Source organism: Heterocephalus glaber, unplaced genomic scaffold (genome assembly GCF_053883595.1).
Source record: "Heterocephalus glaber isolate CG9 unplaced genomic scaffold, H.glaber_assembly_v1.0 deba00000331, whole genome shotgun sequence".
NCBI lineage: Eukaryota > Metazoa > Chordata > Mammalia > Rodentia > Bathyergidae > Heterocephalus > Heterocephalus glaber.
The window spans coordinates 19,210,122-19,237,501 of NW_028258142.1; the positions used below are offsets into that span (position 1 = coordinate 19,210,122).

A 27,380-nucleotide genomic window follows, 5' to 3' on the forward strand; every position below is an offset into this window, starting at 1 on the left:
TTGTACTTTCACCCACCTGCTCTTCTAGTTTCATCCAAGGAATGCTCTCTGCTCTCCTCTCATTCCTCCTCTAAACCCTTCCACTATGCCATCTAAGGTTTCCCAAACATTCAAATTCTTAGTGACTAGAGCCTATACCTTCCTCTTCTACTAAAACCTGGGTTCCAGCATTCCTCAGAACCATTCGAGTGGAAGGTGTTCATGTCCTCACACCCCCGTTAACATGTATATGTTTGCACTCCCTTGAACCGGTCATTTAGCCACTCTCCCCTCAATTTCACTTCACCTGTGTCATACACCAACCTTTAGGTCAATCTTTCAGGTCCATATTCAGCCTTACTTTCTCCTCCATCCTAAATCTTTTATCACTTCATGACAACACAGGTGTCTACATGGGTGCCCATCTGACAGTGAATTCTCTGTTCACCTGCCTTTCCTCCACTGTTTTCCTCTATATTTCCTATCTCAATCTAGTCATTTACACTCATAGTCATACTTTGAATCTTGCAATACAATGAAAATTCTCTTCCTCTCCCAGATTTCTGCTTGTCTCTATTGAGGAACAAATCTTTTCTTTTCAACCACACCTATCCTGAGAAAATTCCCCGGGCCTAATTCTCTTCTCAGGAGAGCAAGAACCACTAGAGTAAGTGATACACATCTCTGCTCATCCTCTCCACTGGGAAATCTGCTTCTCAAATTAAGCTGTTTTAGGTTCAACCTTGACCCTAAGCTACATGGGCTCCAGCACTATTTTTGCTTAATTTACTTAATAACTGCAAATTTTCAGTAATACAGCACTGGACTCCCTTAAAGAGAATCCCTTAGAGAAGAGTGAGGAGGATGAATGTCAAAACTACATTCTAACCTCCAAAATCACTAGCAACCTCATCCATTCCTCAGACAACTCACACTAAACTCAACTTGATTCTTTCTGCTTAATTACCGATTACTACCATGACATTTGTTCTCCAAGCATGGTGCAGTCTGCTCTATCCAACACACCTATTTCACACTTCCCAGCTAGCTTAGATCTGATTGTCCATAATTTGTTAAGAGCTGAACATTCTTCCTAAATTCCCTTGCTTTACTGTCCTATGGTCACATCCAAGAAAGCCCCCACCCAGGACCAATCCAAGCATATACATGGACAAGAACGGCTACAAAGATCTTTATTTTTTTTGCACTAGGGATCAAACTTGGGATTCTTTTGTACTTTGGATCAAACAGCAGATTGATACCATTGTAAGTAGTGATCTTAGTTGAATGACACATCTTGTCCAGCTTACTACTTCTCCTTCATGAGGATGCTCTGTAGATCGCCACAGTTTTATGTCCCTTCTACTCTCAAGCATTTGATCCCCTGGCCTCAATTTAATTAACCCACCTTATATAAAACTCTTAGAGAAAATATAAGCCACTAGACAAACATCCCTCAACTTCCCATCATGAAACAAGTAAATTTTCCTATACCCTGACTTTGAAGGGGATGTTGTGCCACTGATACCCCCTTGTGTGTATATTCAATCTCTTCCTCTGTCTCAATAGGCACATGGGAAACTTTGGTAATGAACTCAAGACAGGCTTTATGTGTCCCTAGTATTATATTTAACTTTCATGTCACTCACATCTGTCTTTTCCAATGGTCCAACAACTCACAAAGGCAAAGACTTGTCCGTATTTGGTACTAGTCTCCTGAGAAGCGAATGTCAGTGAACAAGGGCCACTTCCCTTCACTTCCCATCCATCAGCCATCAGCCTGATCTTCTTACTTAACAACTTAAAATATCTCCCAAGCTGAGATCCTGAATAACAGCTTCCTAGAAAAAATTTATGGACCATATAAAGAGGTTTAACTCAATATTTTCATCTTTTAGAAATAACTAAATTTTATGATATTAGAGAACTGAAAGACACAGTAACAAAGTAAGTTTGACATTTTTTACTGTGAGCCTAGAACTAAATAGCACAGGATAAAAAGTTCACTTTTAAAGTACTCACAAGAAAGAATCTCTGTGCTCCCTTTAAAGCTTATCCTATGCATCCACAGCCATCTGTCAGGGAAAACTGTTACCTTAGGATGGGCTCCAGGTCAGAGTGACGCCGTTCCTCCCTTTTCAGGGAACCCTGATTCAGGGCTCTTAAGATGGTCTTGTCAAAAGTCTCTGAAGACAATTCCTTTGGAAGCTAGAAAAGAAAAACAGTATCTATGTTAAGTTTCTCACTTACTGACAAGTGGAACAAACATGTTACAGATGCATAAAATGAAGACAAATGCCTTCTGCTTATAAATCATTCATTCAAAAGCAACTTCTCTTCCAAACCTTTATCACATTAGATCCCATGACCCTCCTCTATGAAACACATTTCCCTGTGGGCATACCTCAGGGCTTGCCGTGATGCAGAGGAACCCTGTAGCCCTTCTTATACTGTACTTCTGGCACACATCTGCATGGACCTCACACTTACAGTCACACTGCAATGACATCTGTACTAGGTTCAAGTTAAACTGAACATTTTGCATAGCACAGCTGGTATTATTTGTATCTTAGAACAGTATTTTAAAAAGAGTTATCTCCACCTTTATAATTTCACTCTTGTATCTCTTCGAGTAAGAGAAAAGAGACTACCTGGGAGCCAGGCCGTAAGGTAGGGGTGGGCTGTGTCCTCTCTCACTGATTCCACAGTGAGATGACAAGGTGGCGGCAAATTGGTATCAAGTAACTTGGCCTCGATAGGTGGCAGCACTTCTCAGCCTCAGCTCTGTGTCCCCTGCAACTCTTCCACCATTAGAATTGTCACAGAAAGCCAACAGAAGAAAAAAGGGAAACAGGAGTTTGTTGTTCCCTAACTCAAATGATGGCTGCTCATGATTACTTGCCCTTAAGCTTTGACAAATTTATGCTATCAAGAGACAAGAGAGGTAGAAATAGATAAAGAGATTTTTCAAAGTACACTTGGAGGTTGGATGGTACAGCCCTGCCTATTTAATTTCCTCAATCAGAATGCCAGTCAGGAGCTTATTCCCTCCAATGGGGTGTGCTGTCTCACTGATGGTGCCTGGCAGGAATGGAGCTACTCTTTTCCCTGGCAGTCTTCTATTACTACGACTGAGTCCAGCAGATAGAGGCAAATGTTCACAAGCCAACTCCTCCCACTGTTTTCTCCCTTATCAAGCTGTCTGGGTTGATGCATCATAGGAGGCACAAAGCCTCTTGAAATTAGAAAACTCACCCCCATCTTTACATACAAGCAGGTCATTAACTTGAGTAAGTGAAGAAGTCCTTGACCTTAACTGAGACAGCTTAGTTAAAATAAGCCACAGGAAAATGGAACTACTCAAGTCATCTCTGGGTGTTATTTCATTCAGAGATCACCAAAAAACCCAGGCAACCTAATACTTGGGATAGTACTTCAAACTATATTTTCCTCAGAGAACCAGCATGTAGTATGTCCCTGAAAGCCTTGATGAAAAACAGTCTCTTGTAGATTTAAGAATGAAAAGACATATGAACTAAAAAAAACCATATGTAACTTAAAAAAAATCAGACACCCCCAAATTTAAAGACCCAATTAAAAAATGGGCATCTGAAATGAACAGACATTTCTCAGATGAAGAAGCAGCAAATAAACATATGAAAAAATGTTCAACATCACTGGTCATTCGAGAAATGCAGATGAAAACAATGCTCAGATTCTACCTCACTCCAGGAAGAATGGCTGCTATCAGTAAATCAACCAATAACAAATGCTGGCGGGGCTGTGGGGAAAAAGGAACCTTTCTCCACTGTTGGTGGGAGTGTAGACTGTGGATATCAATGAGGAGATTCCTCAAAAACTAGGATTACAGGTCTCATTTGACCCTGCTATTCCCCTGCTGGATATGTATCCGAAAGAACTAAAAGCATCATACCTCAGTGATATGATGTACACCCACGTTTATAGTGGCAGTTTGCAATAGCTAAATCTTGGAAACAGCCCAAAACCCCGTAACTGGTGAGTGTATAAAGAAGATGTGGGTTTTTAAAAAAAATATAAAATGGAGTACTACTCAGCCATAAAAAAAGATAAATGAGACATTCATAGCTAAATGGATGCACCTTGAGGCCATACTCATAAGTGAAATTAAGTAGGAAATACATGTGTAAATACCAAATTGTTTCTCTGGTGTGAGAAACTGAAGGTGTAAATGAGGACCAAAATGTATAATAGATATTGTGAAGTAGGAAGAAAATGTTCAAAGGGAAAGGGGAACAAGGGAGGGGGGCCAGGGGAAAGGAAAGAAGGGAAAGAAAAAAATTGAAGGTAAGAAGGAAAAAATGAAAACAAAGCTTACGTATATAAGGAAGGGTGGAGGGGTTGAAGGGAGGGTAGGGGAATGGGAGAAAAATAAGAAACAAGATATACCATGTGCAGGTACAAATTCTCAATGATGAATGTGATTATAAGGTATACCTAAATGTACCAATAAACTCAAAAAAAAAAAAACACGTGATAAGCGGACAACTTAAAAACCAGCACTAGCCTGAAAATTTCAGATGCTATAGGTTCACTAACTATACTTTTATCCAAAACTTAGTAACTGAGTTGAGAATGTTTCTTCTTTCTAGACTTTCTGCTTTATCGCCCTATTAATAATTAAGCTGGATGTGGTGGTACCAGCCTGCAATCCCAGCACTCTGGCAGGCAGAGGTATGAGGACTGCAAGTTTGAGCCCTGGCTGGGCAACTGAGCAACTCTGTGAAAATCCTAGGTTCAATTCCCAGTACCAACACCACCACCACCAAAAAAAAAAGCTTATTGAGAAATAGTAATTTATTGATCATTTATCTCTACTTATATTATTTTTAACACAGTCTAATAAAAGAAACAGGTGAGGGTTTAAATAAATGATCCTGAGATACCTTTCTCCTCTGTAAATTTGTATGTTTCTATTATCTTCTTATAGCCCATAGTTTGAAGATTTTATCATATAGGAAGGAGTAGGGCTGGAGGAGCTAGAACTCAAAGAAGGAAGATGATGCAGCAAGATTTAAGGGAAGCTCACAGAGAGCTGAACAGTTTTTAGGTACCATATGAAAACAGGTCCCAACTCATTTTGCAGACACACTCTCTCAGGGGAAGTGGCCCTTGCAAGCAGCCACCAACAATCTACATCTTTGTAAGGAATAAGGTTCCATTTTTTTAAGATGTGGAAACTCCTTCATGATTTTATGTTGAGTTCAACGTAAGGCAAGAAAACTTATATTGAGGAAACATGACATCTTTACAGTTTATATTCCTTCAGAGTCTGGAGCCAGCCTTTATCTATGTGTTTTACTTTTATTTTGACATTGACGTTTCTAGACTCTGATATTATGCAAAAATTATTTTAACAAAAAATCTATAATTTTACCTTCAGTAGAAATTCCTGTAGTTCTTGGTGGGTTTTTGTTACTGTTGTGACTGAAAGATCAGACCAATTTACCTGATTTAAAAAAAACACACATATTGTAATGGTTATTGCTTACACATCAACTGCCTAGAAAAAAGCCATGTGTAAAACAAAGGGCCTTACTTAAATTTTATTAAAACAGAAATATAAAGTTCATCAGCACTGTCATTTCTTCAAAGTTGTTCAATTGTACACTGACATGCTACTCAAAAGTTTTCTAATAATAACTCCTTTCAAATTGCACTTTTAAAAATAAACAGTCTTAAAATGTGAGTGTTTTGGTAATTTTTCTAAAAGGAAATGTTTCTCTGGCTTTTGGGGTAATATTATAGGACTCTAAAATGATACTCTGATAGCGTAATCTATGTATGCCAAAGATAAAATTATAGTTCTATTTCCTGAAACTTAAAATACATTAAGAAAAATAATTAGACCATACCACCCTTCTCTAGTAGTATAATTTCTTATTTTAGGAAGTCTTAATAAAGAGATTTCGTCTTCATCTCAGATCTTTAAAATCCTAGTAAGATGTTTGGGGCAGGTATGATTACCTTCATTTTCAGATGAAGAAACTAAAGCTCAGAAAGGTGAACTTACCAAGGTATGACCTAAGGAAGCACAAGAGTCAGAACTGGAACTTACTTAGTGCTGCTTAACCTTCTTGACACTTTTAACTCTGTGGACTCAGTTGTGGTCTAGGTACTAATTTCTGCTCTACATATCTTAGCTAAATAAATATTTGAGTGCTGCTAATATCTAAGCCTTAATAATTAATTGTATCATAATTAATAACATACTTAAAAAAACCTAAGAAATTTTACTTAGTAACCCTTGAAACAGTCTTTTTGACTGATACACATTTCTTAAATGTTTTTAAATATTCAATTGTTTGTTGAGCAGCTACTTGTGGTAGGCACTGTTTTGACCCTTATCAGAGGATATAGGAACAGACAAAATAAAGTCTGCTGGCTGAGTTCACAACCCAGTGCTGGAGACACAAACCAAAATGGAAGAATTACCTTCAGTGTTTTAGTGCTTCAAAGATGAATAGGTCTGAAACAAAAATAGAAGGCCCTCTGAGAAGGGGTTATCTGTGGTGATTGTTAGCTATGCCTTGGTATAGGGTGAGATGCAGTAAGGCCTTAAGGAAGGAACAAGCTGTGAGCTCCACCAACAAAGGAAGAACCAGCATGCCTGAGCACTGTACACTAATAGTGAACACATGCCATAAATGAGACACGCCGAGATTAGGACTGAAAAACCTGAAAATAGAGGATATTCTTCCCTCAAAGTAGAAGCTAGGGCTTTGAAATTCATTCAACAAATGTACTGAATAAGTCAAACAAGCTGGGATGGCAAAGGATGAAGGCTCCTGCGATCTACATGGTATTAATCTACTGGAAGGACCTGTGAAAGTGTAGTATCTGTAGAAGACCTCAGATGAAGGAGGAAACACTCTATTAGAGGCTTAGAAGTGACTCCAGGAGAAGGTACAGCTAAAATTTGGCAAGCACTGCCTTTGAGGAACCGAAGCAAAGCAGCATAGAAACATGGCCTCATTCTCATGGCCTCACCTGTAATCAACCTTAGGAGAAAGGGCACTACAGTGAAGCCCCAACAGGGAAGAATCAAGAAGGTGTGGATAAGGATTCCATGTCATAGTGAACAGACACAAAGGAGTCCTGGAAAATCTCATTCTGGCAGTAACAGAAACAGAGCTGGGCTCCATGGTTAATGAGACAGGTAATTAAAGCACAAGTAACAGAGAAATACTACAGGTAAGAATCAAAGCAACAAAGCAGGGAGGAAAAGCATCAGAGAAAGGAGAGGAAAGAAAAATGTCAGGGAAAAAAAATGCCAGAAAAGATGGACCTGTGGTCTTAATTTAAAAAATAATGATGAAAATCTTTGGTTCTACTTTTAATTATTTCCTTAAATCTAAGGCTTTCATTTCTTTATAATAAAATTGTCAGAGTAATTTTATTGTGATACAGCTTTATAAAAAAACTGGGCAAACTATGCTGTGTATATACAGGAAAACAGCACAATCCATTAATTAAAAACTATATATATAAATATTTTTCTTTAAATTAGCAAACCTGCCTGGCATTAAGTTCTTCCAAAGATCACTTAACAGGGTATCTGAGATTATCTTTTGTGGGTGAGAATAGCTTACTTTGAAAGTGTACTCCCAATATTTGTCAGCCCTTTTTTTCTGGACTCCTTTCAACATTATCTTCTCAATGTGTACAGCTGAAAGAAAAAACACACACTGACTTATGGTTCAGACACTAGACAGACAATTCAGCTACCCAAAGCAACTAATAATTTGACAAATGCTTAGTAATTAAGCTATTTATCTTTATGACTGGCCTTAAATCATTAAAACAGAAGCACAGCAATGTGCCATGCATCCATACAGTAATTTATTTCGGTATGCATTTGACACGTTTATACACACTAGGTGTAAACTAGAAAATGTTTTATTTTTAAAACTACTTAAAAGTAATATAACAGGCTGACAAAAAATTTTAATTGGAAATTAAATTTTTTGCACATGTGACCCTTAATATCATACAATGGTAAATAATACAAACTGAAGATTAAAATGATGAAGGTTCACTGCAGCAAAATTCTTCACAATTACAAAAATAAAACAGTGGACATAAATAACATTAAACTTAGAAACAGTTAACCTAAATTCAACTAATCAGTTTATTCATGACGTAAACAAATGTACAAACTCAACTACTCATTTTATACCCCTTTTGGTGAAAAGTATCACCTTAGGAAATAAAATGAAAAAAAGTCAATTTGAAAAGAGCCAATCTAGTGAATATAATACAAGGACTTAAGAAAAACAGATTGTTGCTCAGGTTATCTATCAACAGAAGAAATAATACTTTATCGTGAAGGAGGTAACATCAAAGGCTGACAATGGGTATAATAAAGGTCCCGAAGACGAGGCTAGGAAAGTAATGCAACACAACAAGGTAGGTTCTTTTTGGATTCAGGGGAGCAAGAGATGAGGAAGAAAAAGAGGATTCAATCTTGCTTTAGAGGAAGAAGTTAAAACAAATGTAGAATAATATATGTATTAACAAAATACAGAGAAAATGAAGATTATTGTAGGCCATGAAAGGTAGGTAATGAAAAGGCATGTAGCACAAAATACAGAAATATGCAAGGAAACAGGCATTCCTAATGAAAAAAAGAGGAGATCATTATTAACACTTCATGCCAATTTTCAAAATATATAGTGTTTGGGGGCCTGTTTCTGGGGCTAGTCTCCCCTTTGTGAGTCAGAAATGTTGAGGATAGAGAGAAAAAAAAAATCTGTTTTTTTTTTTTGAGATAAGGTCTCACTATGTAGCTCAGGATGGCCTCGAACTCACTGCAATCCTCCTGCCTCAGCCTGTAGAGTGCTGGGATTGCAGGCATACACCACCATGCATGGATTACAAAAAATCCCCAAAAGCCAAGTGAAAAGTATGTGAATGCTTGGACCTGTGCAGTATTACAAATGCTGAAGTAGGGCTGGGCATGTTTGTTGTTTCCAAAAGCTGTTATATTAACTTAAAAGAATGATGGTATTAAATAAAAACCTCCTGAATTAACCTATATTCAGAAATAAAGCAGCTCTGCCTCTATAAAAATCATTGGGTGTAAGGGTGGGTGGGGGACCTTGGGTTTTGAAGTTTTTTGAGGGGGTCAGATCTCAGTGTAGCTTAGCAGAAAATGTCATGATGGCATTACATTACGTGGGAACATGGCTATAGCTTCAGTCTGGAATTCAAGTTATATCTTCTGTTATCTACCAAAATCAACATAAGACACAATAGGAGAGCATATGGCAGTGACGGTGAACCTTTTAGAGCTTTCACTGACACAGCCTGCCGCAGCACACGTATCACAGGTTTGCCACCACTGGCTTATGGCAAAGAATGGCTAATGAGAGCACCTTAACACTCACAAATTAAAACAACAGGTATCATGGTATTTTTTTAAGTGAGAAATTTAAGAACAATCATCTATAACACTACCTTACAGTTAATTGGTAGCATTTTGATAACCTGTTTTTCAATACCTTTATTAAAACAAAAGGATCATTAGTTACTTATATATTCAACAAATTCAGCTGAAATCTATGATTAAGGTAGTCTAATTGGAGTAATAAGAGTACTGTGATCATCTGGAACAGAAATGGTAATTATGTAAATGTTTTTCCTAATTAAATATTCAGACCCAGGAAAAATATATTACACAAAAAGGTTACTGATGGGACTAAAAGGAGACACAGTGACGTAAATACAGAGTTGTTATATCTGAATGTGATGCTTATTGTTTCTTTGGGCTCTTTTAGAGCCTTGGTGGCAGCCCACATTTTTAGTCTCAATATTCCTCCCAGAGCTGGGCGTGGTGGCCCACACCTGTAATGCTAGCACTTGAGAGGCTGAGGCAGGAGGATTGCCATGAGTTCGAGGCCAGCATGCGCTCCACAGTGAGTCCAAGGCCAGTCTGAACTACATAGCAAGACATCTCAAAAAAAAAAAAATTTCCTCCCAATACAGGCTAAGGCTAGTAAGACTCCCCAGATATGAAGAGATCTGAGCTCACAACCTTTTTAGACGACATTGTGCTTTCATTCCTCCATCCCAGGCTCCATAACAGGTTCCCACTGGCTTAAACCAGCAGTGGTACATGAATGACTGCTGCATTAGGTGGCTTGTACCACTGGTGGCACAAATGGATCTAATTTACTGGTCTTTTTACTATTAAAATTAATAAAAACCCAACTGATGGGATAGTCATGTATGCACCATTAATGGTTCAAGCCATCTGCAGCAAGACATACAAATTACAGCCCTGTTGTGAACATGTTAAAAACATACTGTTGCAGGAAAAATGGATTTGTAAGCAATTTATTCATTCTCTTACAGTGAACTCTGAAACTTATTTTTTGGTAGACATGGAGCATATTGTAAAGGTGAAGTGCTTTATGAATACTTTGGGAATGGGATAAAATCTTTACCCTCTGGAACCAGTTGACTACATTTAAGGCAGATCCAAAAACAACTGATTATAAGACAGAATGGAGAAGTGCAGGTTACAACAAGCCAAGGCTGCAAAGTAGGAAGGAGCCCAGAATGTAGAGAATAGAACTGGAAGGTCTGGCTTTGAGCAAAACCTAGTACCAGTAGGATCACTTCACTCCAAAAAAGAGTGAAGAGTGAAGAGTTAACCAGTGTAAACAGTACTCCGCTTTAGGTTTACAATAAATAGTTGGACCATACCTTCTCGTTGAGCTCTATGAGGTGCCACAGTAGATTCATCCTGAGGTATTGGGGCTTGTTCTATTAAATTGGTCTCATTACTTTGCATGTAATCACCATGAGCAGAGTTGCTCTAAAGGAGGAAGAGGGGGATATGTTAATCTATACCACAGAGTAACAAATTTCACAAAAATAAACCAGAGTAATGTCCTGCAGTTTTAATAATCATTTTAATAGTAATTTTTAGAGATCAAATTAGTGACTATACATTAAGAGCAGAAAGGCACAGAATGTCGGAGCTACAAGTAAAAGGAGAAGTATCATACGTTTTATCTTCATTTAACAGTACTAGTCTATCAATTAATTTACCAGCTAGCTGTCTTGGAACATAAAAAATTGTATATTGCTATTCAGAGTTGCTATCAATTCTAAACCACAGTGAACTAGAATCAAAAGGACATATATAATAAAAAGTACAATTTATGCTAATACTCCAAAGGTAACGGCATCTGTACTTTTTACATTAATCATGAGACAATTTTTATTCACTGCTTGGTTTTAGCGACAGTGTAGAGAGATGTTAGGAAAGTTTTACAAAAAATATCATCAATACATGCCAAATCTTTCTAAATAATTCTATGGATGGACGGTGAGTTTACTATTAAAGTTAAATCATCTAACAGGAACTTGGTGTCCTATACAGTACCTGAGTTTTCCCAGCCAATCATTAGTGAACTAGAGTTTTATACCTAAGAGATCAGTTGTTTGGAGTAATAAAGCATGCAAATCACATAACTTTCCAGAAGTAATTACCACCATGTACAATTGTTATAACCCACTGGGTAAGCAAAAATATAAAATAGCCTTGTATCAGTCTCCTATCACAAGTCATATCCCATCCTCCACCATTTCCTGCTCACCTCTCAAAATACTACTTATATCAAAATCACCTTAGCTTCAAGAACCAATTACAATTCTATAAATCTGCAGTAAATAATACATTTTTTTTAACTATTTAAAGAAATAAAATGAATTGAAAAACTTAAAACTTCCCCAAAATCTCCATTTAAGATATTTTATTGCTGTCCCAATCATGCATCCTGCTCTGATAACGAGTACGGTCTGCCATTTGACAGCTCTACTTGTGGGAACAAAGCACCATATTAGATATTCTTGGGAACTAAGCATCAGCCTTACATTACAGTCTGTCTTTTAGAAACCCAAGATTGTCTACAAAGAGCCATTTAAATGACCTCTTCCATCAACATACAAGTTCTAAAATGTTTAGCCTAATGGTATTTACCAACTTTGAATATTACTGATTTTAAAAATATGAGTATGAATTATTTTATCAAATCATGTATGTATATGCTAACCCAGATTATATAATCTTTCATTATGAAGCAGTAAGACCAAATTTGACTAAGATTCTGCTTTTCAAAAATTCAACACTGCAATAAGTGCTTTTTTTTTTTGGTACTGGAGATCAAACTCAGGACCTTGCGTTTGCAAGGCAGGCATGATGCCACTGAGCTAAATCCCCAGCCCTGCAATAAGTACTTTTAAAAAAACACGAAAGACACATAAAACTGAGGGCAAAACTCAGGGCAGAGTGCCTGCTTAGCATATGTAAAGGCCTGGGGAGGGAAGAAGGAAGGGAACAGGAGGAATGAAGGAAAGAAGTGAAAGAGAAGGAAAAGGAAAAGTCAGTTCTTCTCAAATAGTTGTGTTAACTAGAAGCTTACTCAGTTCTTCTCAAATAGTTGTGTTAACTAGAAGCTTACTGAATAGATCAAGCATTTCAAGCAAACGCAGAGTATCTTTCTACATTACTCATATGGTTCATAAATTTAAAGGTTCATAAATTTTCAAATATAAAATGAAAAATAATTTTCATTAGAGAGATGCAAATGAAAACTATATGAGATATTACCTCACAAACATCATGATGATTATCTAAAACCAAAAGCAAAAACAGAAACAAGTGCTGTTGAAGGTGTGGAGACACGAATCATTGGAACCCAGTGCACTGATGGTGGGAATATAAAATGGTGCAACCACTGTGTAAGACAGTATAACAGTTCCTCAAAAAAATTAAACATAGAATTACTGCAATTCTGATTCTAGATATATACTCAAAGTGCAAGTAAGGACTTGAACAAGTAACCAACACTATTGTTCATAGCAGCATTATTTATAATACAAAGAGGAAATAAATGTCCACTGATAAACAGATAAAATATGGTATAGACATAAATTGTGTATTAGGCTTAAAAAGGACATACTGTGACACAGATGAACCTTCAGCACGGTAGGCTAAGCAAAATAAGTCAGACACAAAAGGGGAAATATTTTATGATTTCACTTATATAAGTCACCTAGTGTTATGGCTTGTATGTAGGTATATCCCCAAAACCTCATGTTGTCAAAGCTGGTGGCTAGATGGAAGATGTGTGATGCTAGAATGGATTCATGGTGCGATACAAGGATTAAGGCTGCCCCACCCCAGGTGTGAATGCTACCTGCCCTAAGGATGGGTAGCCTGGATAAAATATAAGGGGCAGAAAAAGGGTCTCTGGTTGTCACTTGCTGCCTTCTGTGTTCCATGAACTGTTTCTCCTCTGCAATGCCTCTCTCCCATGCCACCCTGCCTTGGAGCCAACCAACTATGACCTGAAACTTGTACAAACTATGAGCCAAACAAACCTTTCCTCCTTTAACTTTGGGTATTAGGTACTTTGTCTCAGCAACAAAAAAACTAAGACACCTAGTTAAATTCATAAAAAAAATTTTAAAAAAGAATACAGTGGACCCTCGAGTTAGGACTGGCCTTACATATGAACAACTTGGGTTACAACTGGAATTTTAGTTTTAACTTATGACCAAGGTCCTGAGTTACAACCTAAATGCCAGTCTTTCCTTTGTGGGGTCAACTGAGAAATTCTAGGCCAATGTCTCTCTAAGGACACTGAGATATGCCTGGAAGAAAGTTATGGCCTAAAATTAAACACGAGAGACTTTGAAGGCTGTGTAGAGGAGCCTGAGCCTTCAACTGACCCTGTGGTTGATGACACTGTCACTATTGCAGAGTCTACTGGCTTGCAGATAGACAGTGGTGATGTTGAGAAACTCATGAGGGAACACTCAAAGGAATTGTCTACAGAGGAACCTCAGCAAGTTCTGGCTGAGCAACAGAGAACAGCAGCTGAGGAGCCTTCTGAAGAGGAGGGGGGAGTATCAGCAATCAGTGCAGCAAAGTTCCTCTGAAATACAGGAAATTCTGAAAAAAGGACAGAGCTACAAACATTTGTAGAGAGGACCTACCCAGAAAGACAAAACGCCAATCATTGCATTCACTTGCTTAATACAATGTTCATGTCACACTACAGAACAGTGTTAAAGAAAAGATAGAAACAGACCTTACACCAGTTTTTAGTTCTGAAAAGGCTGACCCTAGTCAGAAGCAGGTCCTAGTGGACAGACTCTCCCAAGGAGACGATGGACATCAGAGAGCCAGATTCCTGATGTTCTTAGGAAGGGGACTCTTCTTCCAAACAATAACCACCTTTCATTTCATCCTCCCTTCCTGGAAGGCAGAGGTGTTAACTTGAATGGTGAGTACAGTGTGAAATTGTTGTTTCTGGTAAACTAGGCACATTTTATAACTTTTTGGTGACATTAGGAAAATTATTGGTGATTCCAGTAAATTACGCACATTATACAACCCTTTTTTATTATGAAAAGGATAGTTAAGGGGTGCTTTGGGAGGCCTGGAATGCATTATGAGTATTTCCATTATTTCTCATGGGAAAAATATTCTTGACTTACAACCAATTTGAGTTACAACCAGCCCTTGCAAACGAATTGAGTTCATAAGTCAAGGGTACACTGCAATGGTTATCATGGGCTGAAGGAGATGAAAATAAGGAGTTGTTTAATGTTTTACAGAGTTACAGTATGGGATAGAAAAGTTCTACTAGAGATGAATGGTGGTGATAGTTGCACAATAAGATGAATGTACTCGGGCCAGGGGTTTGGCTCAGTGGTTCTGCCACCTGCCTTGAAAGCACAGGGTCTTGAGTTCGATCCCTGGTAACAAAAAAGAAAAAAAAGATGAATGTACTCAATGCTACTGAATTGTACATCCCAAAAGGGGTAACACCAAATTTTATATTGTGTATGTTTTAGCATAATAAAAAATTTAAATGATCATACTGCCCACACAAGCATTACACTAAAGCAATCATTCTTCAAAAAGTTTGCTTTGCAATAAAAAAAAAATCACATTTTCAAGGTCTAAGTTAACTTTAAGAACACAATTTAACAACCAAGAAAATCCTTTGTTTAATAAGCTGAGAAAAATGGAGTGTGAGTTTCTATCCAAGGTCCTAAGTTCGTAACTGTTTTTGTCCCCCAGTCTCAGCATGTACCAATTCTATAAAACAACTCAGACAAGCCAGGCACAGTGTCACATGTCTATAATTCCAAAACTCTGGGAAGCTGAGGTAGGAGGACTGTAAGTTTAAGCCTAACCAGGGCAATTTAGCAATATCCTGTCTCATGTTAAAAAAAAAAAAAAAAGAAAGAAAGAAAGAAAGAAAGAAAGAAAGAAAGAAAGAAAGAAAGAAAGAAAGAAAGGGCTAGGATGTAGCTCAATACAAAGGCCCTGGGTTCAATCCCTAATACCACCAAAAGACTATTCCAAGTTTAGAAGCTACTTATAAATTCCACACATGACCTACAGAGATCAGAATTATGATATTTACTAGACCCAGCAGTGAATGGCCGTCAGTAATGAGGTCTCTCCCTTCACATGTGACATAAGCTTTCTTTTCTTTCAGTAGAGGAAAGGTACCATAAAATCTGAGAACTACTGGTTTAATAGAATTGTACAGAGAGGTATTATTACATCCACTTTCTCTACTAAGATTCCCATTTGTGGAATAAATCAGGGATTTAATCAAGATGTGGCAGAAGTTTGTCCAATCTCTTCTCAATGAAATAGCACAACTCAACCGTAGCGTCTCAACTCTTAATGCCTTGGCATGTGGTAAAAAAGGCAAGTTCTGGAAAGAGAATGATGCCTAGTAACGTAATAAAATTGTGCCAGAACAACAAAATCGACACAGCAGTTCAGAGAAGAGAAAGAGCGAAGAATCAACATCTCAGAAAAGGCATGACGGAGATTTCTGCTATGATCATGGACTCCCTATGTATTTGCTTGGTTTAACTAGAAATATGAATATAAGGTTTAGATCAAGCAAGAAGAAAGTGGCAAGATTAGCTATCTTAAAACTTGGGTAAATGTAAAATGTACTCCAGCTACTGAATGGCTGGCAGAGGATAATTTACTGAATCTGCATATACTCTGCCAACACAGCACACAGATAAGACATGGCCACTGCAATAACAACTCACTCTCCACATCTGTGAACAAACAAGGGTTGCCTATGCAGAACTGGATGAGTAGAACAAGATGGAGGAGGCATCACTATCACTATGTATTTTCTGGGAACTTTATGTGATTATTACTAATTAAAAATTAAAAATTTTGATGTCATTATCTTTGTTGGAGAACTAAACTTGTAGGTTGCACAATTAAGAAGTCTATGTGAAAGGAAGCAGAGAATGAAAGAGAAATGAGGGATGCAATTTTCATGCAAAAATTGGCCTTGATGTTTTTCATGTAAAACTCTCTTCATGCTTCTGCTGCTTCAACCTAAACAGCACCATCTGTTAGTCGACAGGGGGACTGGTAAAGATAGTCTACGGTGGGCTGCACAACAGCAAAGGTACGGTACTCTCAAAGGTAGTGCCAAAGGCTTCCTAGCACAGATTAACGCTCCTTTAGCACCAGCATCTGTGTTTTCTATCTCTTTGCTCTTGCAAAGGGAAAGCCTTCTTTCACCCAAGAGCTCTTTTTTCACAAAGGGAAAAGAATGAGGAAAGCAAACCCAGGACTTGCTAAATCCCTGGGCAGCAATCCCTACACCAGGATGTTTTTGAGTAAAGAGACACAAAAACACACCCATGAGCATAAATACCTAGAGAAGCATGTACCTCCTCTCCAGCCCACATGTGCTTTCTCACTGCCTTCTTCTTCACAATTTTGCCGTGTGAGATAAGAGCAATGAAGCCAAGGGGTCCTTGGCAGGAAGCAAGCTGAACATCCCAGGCACTGCCAAGCCTTTTAGCTACTGCAGCCAAGCCATAGCCTTCACCTTCACTGCAGAAACGTTCTTAGAACATGTACAAATTTAAGCGTATAGAGTTTAACAAGGACCCATGACAGTAAGAGAGATATAAACTGGTTAGTGTTGGGTAACACTGCATTATGACTTGGCAAACCACTTTCCCAAAGTTCACAATTTCATTAGGCAACCTCTTTGAATGTGGGTGGCCTCTTCTCAAGGAAGTGCTCCCAAACACAACAGCATTTAGTCCACACATGATCATACTGTCTCCTACAGGACCACTAACCAAAAAAAAAAAAAAAAAAACTGGGCCAGGGATTTGGCTCAGTGGCACCGCACCTGCCTCACAAGTGCAAGGTCCTGAGTTCAATCCCCGGTACCAAAAAAAAAAAAAAAACCAGTCATACTGTGGGAATCTAACAAGAAAACAAAAATTCCACTATACATACTTCTGAGAGTGCTCACTTCAGTAACCAAAGTTTTTAACTTTCTAGCCACAAGCAAAGAAACACTCCAACTCCACATCTGACTCCCACCATCATCTCAAAGCCAATTTTAAGCTGAAGGTCAGACACTGGAGGACCCCCATACATATATATACAATATATATAGCTATATATACAATAAAAGTCTGTAATTTCTGACTCTTCCATCTTATCAAAGCATCACTGCCAGGTTTACATCAATTAATGCACCCCAAAGACAAAAGCTTTCTTGAGGGAATACAGTCTGGTTTTGAAAGTGTTCAACTATTCAGCATTGCTCCATTGAAGACTCAATTCAAATCTACATTGTTCCAACTCTTCTCTAAAGAAACATTCGCTTTATTATTTTCAAGAAATTCTGTCACTATGCTGTATAGTAGCAAATATTTTTATAATGTATCTAGATAAGCACAATTCAAAATAAGGCTCAGAAAAAAAAACTACCTGACATACTTAATCTTAAGGCAATTTATTATATTGATATATTTTGGAGGTATATTTAAAAAGCTTCAGTTCCCTTTGGGAAACTTAAAAATCTAGTGGGGAATTTTATATATTAAAAATAATACAAAGAATTACAGAAGTCCCTAAAGTCCCAAAGAATGTATGTGCTATTGGTATTCAGAGTTGGCAAGGAATCTTACAAAACTTCCAGGGGACAACTCCAAAGGTCATCACATAAAGGGTGATGGCATGAACCCGGCCTTAAGGAAAGACAAGGTACATAAAGATATAGTGGGAAAATGGGACTTTGAGTCAAAGACTTGTTAGAGGCTAGGGTCGTTCCGTCACTAGAAGAAAATGTTAATATGATTAAATATTGATTAAGGAAAGTGGATCTGGTAGTAGTATCCAAAATGCAAGCAGTGGGAACGCTGAAAACACAGGAATCAGGAAATCAGGCAATTACTATAATTGTCTAGGAATAAAGTCCCCAAAGAGAACAGTGTCGGCAAGACAAGGAAAGGTCAGAATCAGGATATAAGGGGAGAAGAGCATTAAAGTAATCAAGCAATCAGGGTGACTAGTACAATGGTACCACTGAGAGAACTTTTGAGTCTGGAAGATTTTTAAGCAATCAATGATGTGGTCTTTTTTTACAGATTAAGTTTAAAGTGACAGTGCACCTTCAGGAAGATATATACCATAGCCATGCACACACAAAATGTTTTCACTGGCTTCAACTTGTGGACAACTTATCCCCTTAATCTGACCTTCAAGGGTCTCTGTAGCCCAACCTCCATTATCTCTTCTTATGTCTCTATTCCTGTTCCTTTACCACAACCAAATTGTGCTAATAACATTGAATAATACATGTACTTCACTCATGTTTACCTAGAATTTTCATGTACTTTATTGGATTCATATTCATAACAGTTATATAAACTAGATGAGGATGGTATCTTTATCTTAAACTAGGCAGTTAAGCTTGGAAAGTGATCTTTTCAAAACCTAAAATTGATCTTAAATGAACTACTTCTTGAAAGAACATCAAACACTTTTAATGAACTAAGATGTGTAGGAGGGAATTAAAGGTCAAATATTCCCTGAAGCACAGTAACAGAAGGAAATGGAGTAATTACCAAGGGCCCAGCACTCTACCACCTGTAATATAAACACCAAATGAAGCACTTCCCTTCTACCCCAACTGTTTACTTAGACAGGAACCAAAAAAAGTTCCTGGATGAAGGTGGCTTTTTTGACAAAGAATTCTTTGTAAGTAAAAGAAGTACTGTTACACCAATCCTCCACAATGAAAAATATAACCAATAATATCAAAGCCCAGTGTGGTTTGAGAGTAGAGCAAGTCCTTTTCTTGTTTTTCTAAAAAAAACAAACAAAAAAACCCCACAGCATTTCTCAAGAATTATTAAATTAGCTAAAAATTAGCCAACTTAATAACCTCTATATTAAAAAATATTAAATGTTCCTTAAATATGCATGAATTCCAGTCTGTGCTCTAAACAAAAGAATTAATAACTTAAAACTGCAAAACAGATTTAAGTTATAGAATAATTTCATAGTTAAATGTGAAAACTGGATAAAGATTTAAGTAGTTTATAGTTATAAGGGAATTAATGATAACCCAAACAAACATGTACTTTTGCCATACCCACCTTCAAATACACAAAATAAGAATATATAATCCAGAAAGTTACTTCCTTTTGGTTTTTAATGGACCTTTTTTTTTTTTTTTTTGAGACAAGGTCTCACTATGTAGTCCAGGCTGGCCTTGAACTCAAAGCAATCCTCCTGCCTCAGCCTCTCGAGTGCTGGGATTACAGATGTGTGCCACCACAACCAGCTTAACAGACTTTTTTTTTTTTTAAACAACGTAAGTATTAAGAAAAATGATAAGCCTCAAATACTATGTTTTCAATTACCTGTCCTTCCTGAACTTCAATGTACCTAAGCTATGGCAATTAAGAACATTATATAAAATACTCTACCACGTGGACTTTCATTAAGTAGAAACACAAGCTAACAAATGGACAAAAAGGCCCCAGACCCTACATTCCTGAAAACAAGATTATGTCTTAACAGAAAAGAAAATCTTATTGAGGCTGGGGATTTAGCTTGGTGCCACCACCTGCCTCACAAGCACACGGTCCTGAGTTCAATCCCTGGTACAAAAAACAAAACAAAACAAAAAAAAACTTTACTGAGCACTACTCTGAACTAAGAACAGAAGTTCAAGATAAGTTTGAATTACAGTATTTTGCAACCTTATTAATTCGATTACCAGGACCTCAAAGGAAGTTACTGTCTCTATCTTATAGAGAATACTGAAGGTCAGAGATTTAAGTGGTCTAGTTAAATATTACAGAGCTAGCAGCAGGGCTGGAATTTAAACCTCCAAAAAGTATTCCACTAAACAAGGCCATCACTCTTCAGGACCTCTTCAAAACCTCTCCAACACACTTCCCTCATCCCTTCCCACAAAGAAAATCAAAAGTGGTAAAGAAAAATGCATATATACCTACACCATACAGACATATCTTAGTTACCTGAGGAAAAGAACTTGGTTAGCCCATCCCACAGGTCCACGGCATGAGGTCTCCCCGCCGCCCCCATATCCCTTACCTGAAAAAATTATTGTACAGAAAAATGTACCTGGGGAAGAATATTGAATACCAGTGATTACTTGCTACTAAAATAAGCACCACTTAACTCTAACATTCTAATAAGAAGTCTCCTCCCAAAGTCTATTATAACTGAACTGCTCTTTTATTTTTTGCTGCAGCCCAAACAATCTAAAATTTCCCATAAAAGAAAAAGATGGCTATTCTGGCTTCCTACTTAAATCTGTGAGAGGCTATACTCACTCCCATACCACCTTCCATACAAAGCTGCTCTTCTACCTAAAATTTCCAATGTTTAATGACAACTCTATGAGAGATATTATTCTAAGAGTACTTTCTAAGAGTACTCGTTCACTATATCCTAGCAATTCAAATACTTATAAAGACTGTTATCACTCCCAACTTTTAAGTGAGGAAAGCTCAGGCAGGGCCCATTGCTCCAACATCACCATTCACCTTATTAGATATTCTAGTAATGGCCAACAAGTTAAATAAAGGTATTTGTTACACTGACTATTAGAACTATTCTTTTTTAAAGACACTTAAAAAATATCTTTTTAGTGCCCAATGGCAAAAATCTAGACAACTTACTTTTCCCTCTTATTTTACGAAACTGCTCTTGGATTCTAGTTGGCATGTGTACATTCAAGTTTTCCTGAAGTACCTGAATTTGTTTTTCAGGCCCAGCACTGCTAATATACTATATGTATGGCAAAAATGAGTGGAAATATTCGGTGTATCAGTACAATTTACCTATTCTATTTTACCTATTCTATGAAAAAGTAATGATTCTGTGAGTTTTTGTCTTCTACTAATTTTACTAATTTTAATAAGGATCATGGTTGCTTCTATGAATTCAAATGATATTGAGTTCAAATATGGTTTGTGAGTTCAAATGACCCTAAGACACAGAATTGTGTATCTTCGTACTAACGGCTTACATTTTTATCTTTTATTCAAAACAGTGTTATCTGCCAAGTCAACCAACTAAGCTTTCAGGATCCCGAAAATACAATCACCAGAGAAAGGTCAAATCAACATTATCAACCACTAACTATACAGTACTATACTGCAGATAGTCCATGTATTTTGTTTCTTACAACTTTGTACAGTATTGTTGGCTGGGGGATAAAGCTCCAAATAAGAATACCCCTGTTCATGAATAGTTAAAGAGTGGCTTTAAACATGTAAACATAGAAAGCCTGCCTATCTTGGTTCCCGTCTTTTTACTGCAGTAGCTACAACAAAAACTATCTCTTAAAATACTTCCACAGCTTTTTTGTTCCTAACACACAATTTATAGTTTAGCTTCCTAATAGGAAGAGATCTATTTTTAAAAACAGGTGTTTTCGGCTATGCTATACATGCCATCTGTAACTCTAATGCAGAATTACATCAACCATACACATTTCCAATAAGGGTTTTCAGTAGTTTATTAACCTATTTGTTGAATTTAATGGAAGTTACTGGCAGTCCTTTTGGAGTTAAGAAAATGAGACTTATGTACAAGTCTCATAAAATGAACGCCAGCATTTAGGTTGTAATCAATGTAACATTTAATATAAAATTATCCAAATCACATTTTTAAAAAACTTCTGGAAATATCACTTTTAAGAGCAAAAACACATTTGTTGAATTTTCCTGCTTTTCTAATGCAACCTACTAAGTACACTCTAGCTATAATTGGTGGAATGTGGTCACTTCAACTAGTAACATTTTAACCATAGCATGACACTTCGTGCTGGACCTAGTCAACTTCAAAACATATAACGAATATAAAACAGGCAATAAAGCACATGTTCTACCTGCAAATTAAAAATTTATTTTCAACAGAGCTGCTTCATAGGTACTGGATACATCTTAAGAGCTAGAAACACTATTCTGGGCTAATATACTCTTACATAGAAAATTAGTATTATACATTTAGTATAGGTGAAAATACTCGGTTTGGAGCACTGGGAAGACCTTCCCTTATACAGAAAAAAAACTCCCATGATTCCTAAGCAATTACAAGTTGCATACTTGTGACCACAAGGTTATTTCCGGGTCAGTAAAGTGCTGCCACATGAATTTCCCTTCGCAGGGTTATCGTCACGGCCAAGCATCTGAGATCCGCGTGATTCTCAGATGGCGCTCTAAGTGCAGCCTCAGCCCCGGGGCCGCCGTAGAGGCCGAGGAGGCGCCCCAGGCCCGGGTAGTCAGGCCCGGGTAGCCGGGCTCTGGGGCCGCCCTCCCGGGGGCAGCGCGCCAGTCACGTGGGCGGCGTGCGGCCGCCATCTTGCAGGGCGAGGGAGGGAGGAGCCCCGAACCAGCCCAAGAAGTCTGTGGGCCCAGGCGACTCCGCGCCGCCGGGAACCTGGGGCCGGCCGCCGCTCGCCCACCCCAGCGACGCGCGTACACCGGGTTCCTCCCCGCCAACTCCGCGGTGGACCCTTTGTCCCCTGGTGCGCACTGGCAGCGCAAGGTCGACAGCTCGACAAACTGTGCTGCAGTGAGTGAGGATTTAAATCAGCCCAGCCGCACCGGCAGGCTACCGAGTGACAGCCTGGGAGCAACAAGATCCGCTAAAACGTCTTCAAGACCACAACAAGCCACAGCCAGACGATTCGGGAAGCCAGTCTAGTAAGCAGAAAATGCCAGTCGTAACAATCTAATGAGACATTAATGATTTTTTTAAGGCAACCCTAAACTACTGAAGAAAAAAAGTTCAGCACACCACCAAAAGCCTAGAATCAAACAGCCTTCAGTGTCACCTGTAGTACACGTTCCCCCTATAACTGATTCCCCTACTCCAGCTGATGGCCACCGTACAGAGCACTTCTGAGAAGTAATGATGCGCTGAAACTAATAGCAGGATGCCTAACGTGCTTGGTTCACTCCTCCCAGCACTCACTGGTTGCCAGAAAAGGCCACGCACTGCAATCAAGATAAAAATCTCATTACTCTGGTTTGTACCACCTCTCCCCTTAGTCTACTTGTTCTACATTACTCACATTAAAAGCAAAAATTTAAAGAAAGGAAAAGGAAAAGAAGACTCCTAAAAGTTAAAAATCCAAAATCAGTTTTGAACCTCTGTTGGAAAGGAATAAAAGGAATACTAGCTGTTTCATTGGGGGGCACTTTCATTAGACCTACAATTCAACACTGTAAAGATACACTGTGACCAGAAAAATGTTAAAATATTTAAGCATTGTTCCATAATTCATTCTTTCACCTCTGCATTTAATGGCTTTGTAATATACCTTTTCATATATACATATATATACGTATGTGAGAAGGATGTATGAGTTTTTACCATCATTACATATACTACTTGTAGTAAGCATACAATGAGAGATTATAAAATTTCACTGAGCACGAAAAAACTGGGTAATAGCATTACATCTGAATTTGATAAAATTTATTCTAAAACACCCATTAATCACTTCACAAGCCTCACAGTAAAAATGAGGGGTTCAGCCTATCTCTAAAGACCTTTCCAGGCCCCAGAGGCCTTGAATCTGTGGGAAGTGAGTCCACACAGCCATCCGCAAAACACAAAGCCTAATTTCAGTTCTAGGATATTTAATAACAGAGGAAAGTATGCTAAATTAACTTTCGGGTGGGGAGGGAGTAGTAATGCGTGCCCGTTTTTCCACTATGGCATCCTGGAGACCACTGAAGTTGAAAGCATGACATCCAAATCAATACCTTTCAAAAGGCTGTAAATCCACAAAAACAACTTTACATACAGTTTTTACTATAACTGAAAAAAATACTCCCCTCTTCATTTTTTCACTCAAGGGCTTTACTGGGCCTACATGATTATATTGCTTTCATAGCTCAATGAAAAGTAATTTTTAATATTTGTGAAAGTGCCTCGCCTCCATTCTTATCTACTACATCCTGGTGTTTTAAGTCATTCTTTTAGACAACATTAATGCCTCTAATAAATGCAACAGATATCCCCAGACCCAAGTCAGTAAGTATGAATCAAGTGCATTACAAAGTTCGTTATGCCAGGGGTAAAGGTCATAACCAGCCGGTCCTAAGAGAGGTTTCTTTACCCAGATGCCTGCGTTTCTACTTATCTCGGTCAATTCCCAGATCTCCCCATAAGGTTTTTTCTGGGAATACTGTAGTAAGTTCTGAGTAGGAGCAACACCCATCCGACCCTTTTAAACTCTGCCACTGAAAAAAGGAGTCCCTTTTAGGCGGAAGGCACAGACAGCAGGCCAGGGCGCAGCTATCCAGCACCTCCTGAAGGGTGAGGGACACTCAAAAGAAAGGGAAGGCAGGCACTGCCCAAGGCTAGACTGCGGTAAACCTCCAGGCTCTTCCAGTGCTCCGCTTTTCCCAGCCCCTAGTGCTGAAAGCAACGCTCAAGGCCAAAAATGTCCTGAGACCCTCATCAGGTCCAGGGCCCGGGCGGGAGCTCCGCGTGTGCCGTGGCAACTCAGGCACAGGGACTTCTAGAGCCTTCTGTGATGGCGGGTGGCCGTGTGCACGGGGTGGGGGAGTGGGAAGAGTGCCACTCAACGCAGAGGCGCTCTCACGGGCTGCGAGCCGCGGCGAGGGAACCCCGGCCACCTGCGCGGCCGGGGCGAGGTCAGGGGGCGTCCGGGGAGGCCGCTGGGGCGGTGGCCGCGACGCGAGTGCCGGGGCGCCGTACCTGGGCCCTGGAGCCGGGAAAGTTGCAGGGCTCCACCTTGGCGTCCTCGGGGCCTCCGCGCAGCGCGGCGCGCAGCCTCTCCAGGTGCTCCCTCAGGGTGACCCGCTGGTGGAAGGAGAACGCCGGGTGCAGCGAAGCCATGGTGAAGAGCAGCAGCAGTTCCTCCTGGGCCCTGGAGCCGAGCCCGCCTCCAGCCCCGGGCTCGGCGCCACCGCCGCTGCCTTCCGCGCCAGAGCCGTCCTTCTCGGCGTCCTGGTCGCCGTGGCCGTCCGCCTCGTCCTCCGCGCCGCCCCTCGAGCCCTCGCCCCGGGCCGCGCATAGGCTCTTGAGCACCGAGTCCACCTGGGGCAAAAGGCGGTGCAGGCGGCCAGCGGCCTCCCGGTTCTCTGAGCCCAGCAGCGCCAGGTAGACGATGAGGCGCGAGCGCACGGCGGGCTCTCGGAAGTCGGCCAACGGCCCCGAGTCCGAGAGACCGTTGGCCTTGGCCTCCGACTCGCGCAGGTAGTGGTAGTCCTTGCGCGCCAGGTCCTCCAGACACGAGCCGAGGAAACGCAGCTCCAGCGGGTTGCACAGGTCCAGCAGTCCGCACATGAACTCTAGGCGCTGCGCCGAGCCCAGCACCAGCCCGAACCACTCGTACACTCGCTCCTGCTCGCGAAGCGCCGCCGCGGGTCCCCCGCCGCCGCCCGGCATGCTCGCCCCCACCGCCGCCCCGCCAGCAACAGGCGGCCCCAGCCCTCGGAGCGGCGGCGGCGGAGGGCCCCGCGGAGGGCCCGCGGGAGGCGGAGGCGGCGGCGGTCGGCAGTCCCGGCGGCGGCGCGGCAGAGCCTTCGCGCCCAGTCGCGCGTCAGACTCGGGCTCCCCCGCCTCGGGCGGCGGCTCGGCAGGGTGCGTCGGCTTCAGCGGCAGCTTCATCCTCAGCATCCTCAGCTAGGGCGGCGCGGACATTCGAGCGGGGGCGGGTGGGGCGGGGGCCGAGGCGGCGGCGCGGCCGTCAGGAGCTGGGCCCCTCCATGCCGCCGGGGGAGGGCCGGGGGTGGGTCTCGGGCGGCAAGAGGGGGGCGGCCGGCCGGCAGGGCGGCTCGCTCGCGTCGTCTTCCCGGCGGGAGGTGGGGCGTGCCCGCGGCGGCTCCTCCCCCTGGGCTCCGCGCCGGATCTGGAATGGGGGTGCGGGTGGGAGCAAGCGAGTAAGCGTGTCCTCCTTCCACCTCCCTCTGGGTCGTCCGCACTAGGCTGGGGCGGCAGCGCCGGAGCGATTCCTTCACGAGCGGGCGCGGACCGGTAGGCTCAGGGAGGAGGAGTGGCTGGGCCCGGGGAGGGGGCGCCTGCGGGCTCCTCGCACCGAGCCTCAGCCAATCAGCGCTCCGGAAGGACGGTTACGTAGATCTCCCCGCCCCACGTGCCGCTTTTCTCCGAGAAGCCACGCCCAACCGCCGCCTGGCCGCCTTGCTCTGACGGCTTCCACGGGGCCCTAGAATCCGGTAGTTTCCCGCGGCAAGTGGACGAGGGGTGGGGCCGTGAGGCGGTGGCGAGGTAAGCCTGCGAGTCTTACGCGAGAGGAGGGAAGTGGGCGATTTCACTTTCCTGATGACTCTGACCCCCGCCTTGACTGCTGACTGACTCCCTTCTACTCTGCCCTCTCCGGTCGGCCGCCGCCCCACTTCCGTCCGCGATGCCCGGACTCCGCCGAGTGGGCGCGCAGACCCCAAGAGGAGCCCTTTCAAATCTCCCCCGCAGGGTGGACTTTGTGAAAGTCAGCAGCTTTACAAGAATCAGGCGTGTTGACTCACTGTCGCAGATCAGGGAACTGGATAAGGACGCAGAGTTGTGGCGGTGGTTTGGGGGCCCAGACGCCTGCGTTCCGGCCAAGCGCCCACGCAAAGGCTGCTGCGGGGTTCTCAAGTGGGGACCGACCACCGACGAGGGGGGACGTGCTGGAGGGACCCCCTGGGCTAAGCGTTGCTTCTGATCGGCAAGGCTCTTCGAACGTCGTTTCCACGACAATTTGGGGAAAAGACCCCACCCCCCACCTCTCAAATCTCCCTGTTTTGGGAGTCATTTATTTGCTAGATAAGGTTTCAGTACATAACATGAACATTTTTGCTCTTTTTTGGTGTGAATTTCCTGTGACTCAAAGAATTTAATACGCTACCCCCATGACAGTCTTTCAACTTATTTTAAAAGTTTTGCTACATTTTGAAGATGTAAAGACCTCCAAAATATCTCTCTCAAAAGGTTGCCCTTTCAGTCCAAAGTCTTA

General features: G+C 41.0%; 1 protein-coding gene across 8 annotated transcripts in view; it reads right to left on the reverse strand.

Moving 5' to 3' along the window:
* Zcchc2 (zinc finger CCHC-type containing 2) overlaps positions 1-26,374 on the reverse strand; it is a 63,184-nt gene extending 36,810 nt beyond the window's left edge. For 2 of the 8 annotated variants that reach the window (XR_002387331.2, XM_021239289.2), the window contains exons 1-5: positions 25,121-26,371; positions 10,729-10,840; positions 7,611-7,687; positions 5,396-5,467; positions 2,075-2,187 (exon numbers count right to left, since the gene is read on the reverse strand). Coding sequence is in view for 6 of the 8 variants with exons in the window: in XM_021239289.2 (XP_021094948.2) it covers positions 2,075-2,187; positions 5,396-5,467; positions 7,611-7,687; positions 10,729-10,840; positions 25,121-26,044 (1,298 nt within the window). In the remaining 2 variants the exon portion in view is untranslated. Of the gene's footprint in view, positions 1-2,074; positions 2,188-5,395; positions 5,468-7,610; positions 7,688-10,728; positions 10,841-25,120 lie in introns of all 8 variants that reach the window. The other 6 variants (XR_015443226.1, XM_087191748.1, XM_021239290.2 and 3 more) reach the window with 5 other exon arrangements.
* Positions 26,375-27,380: the final 1,006 nt, after the last annotated feature.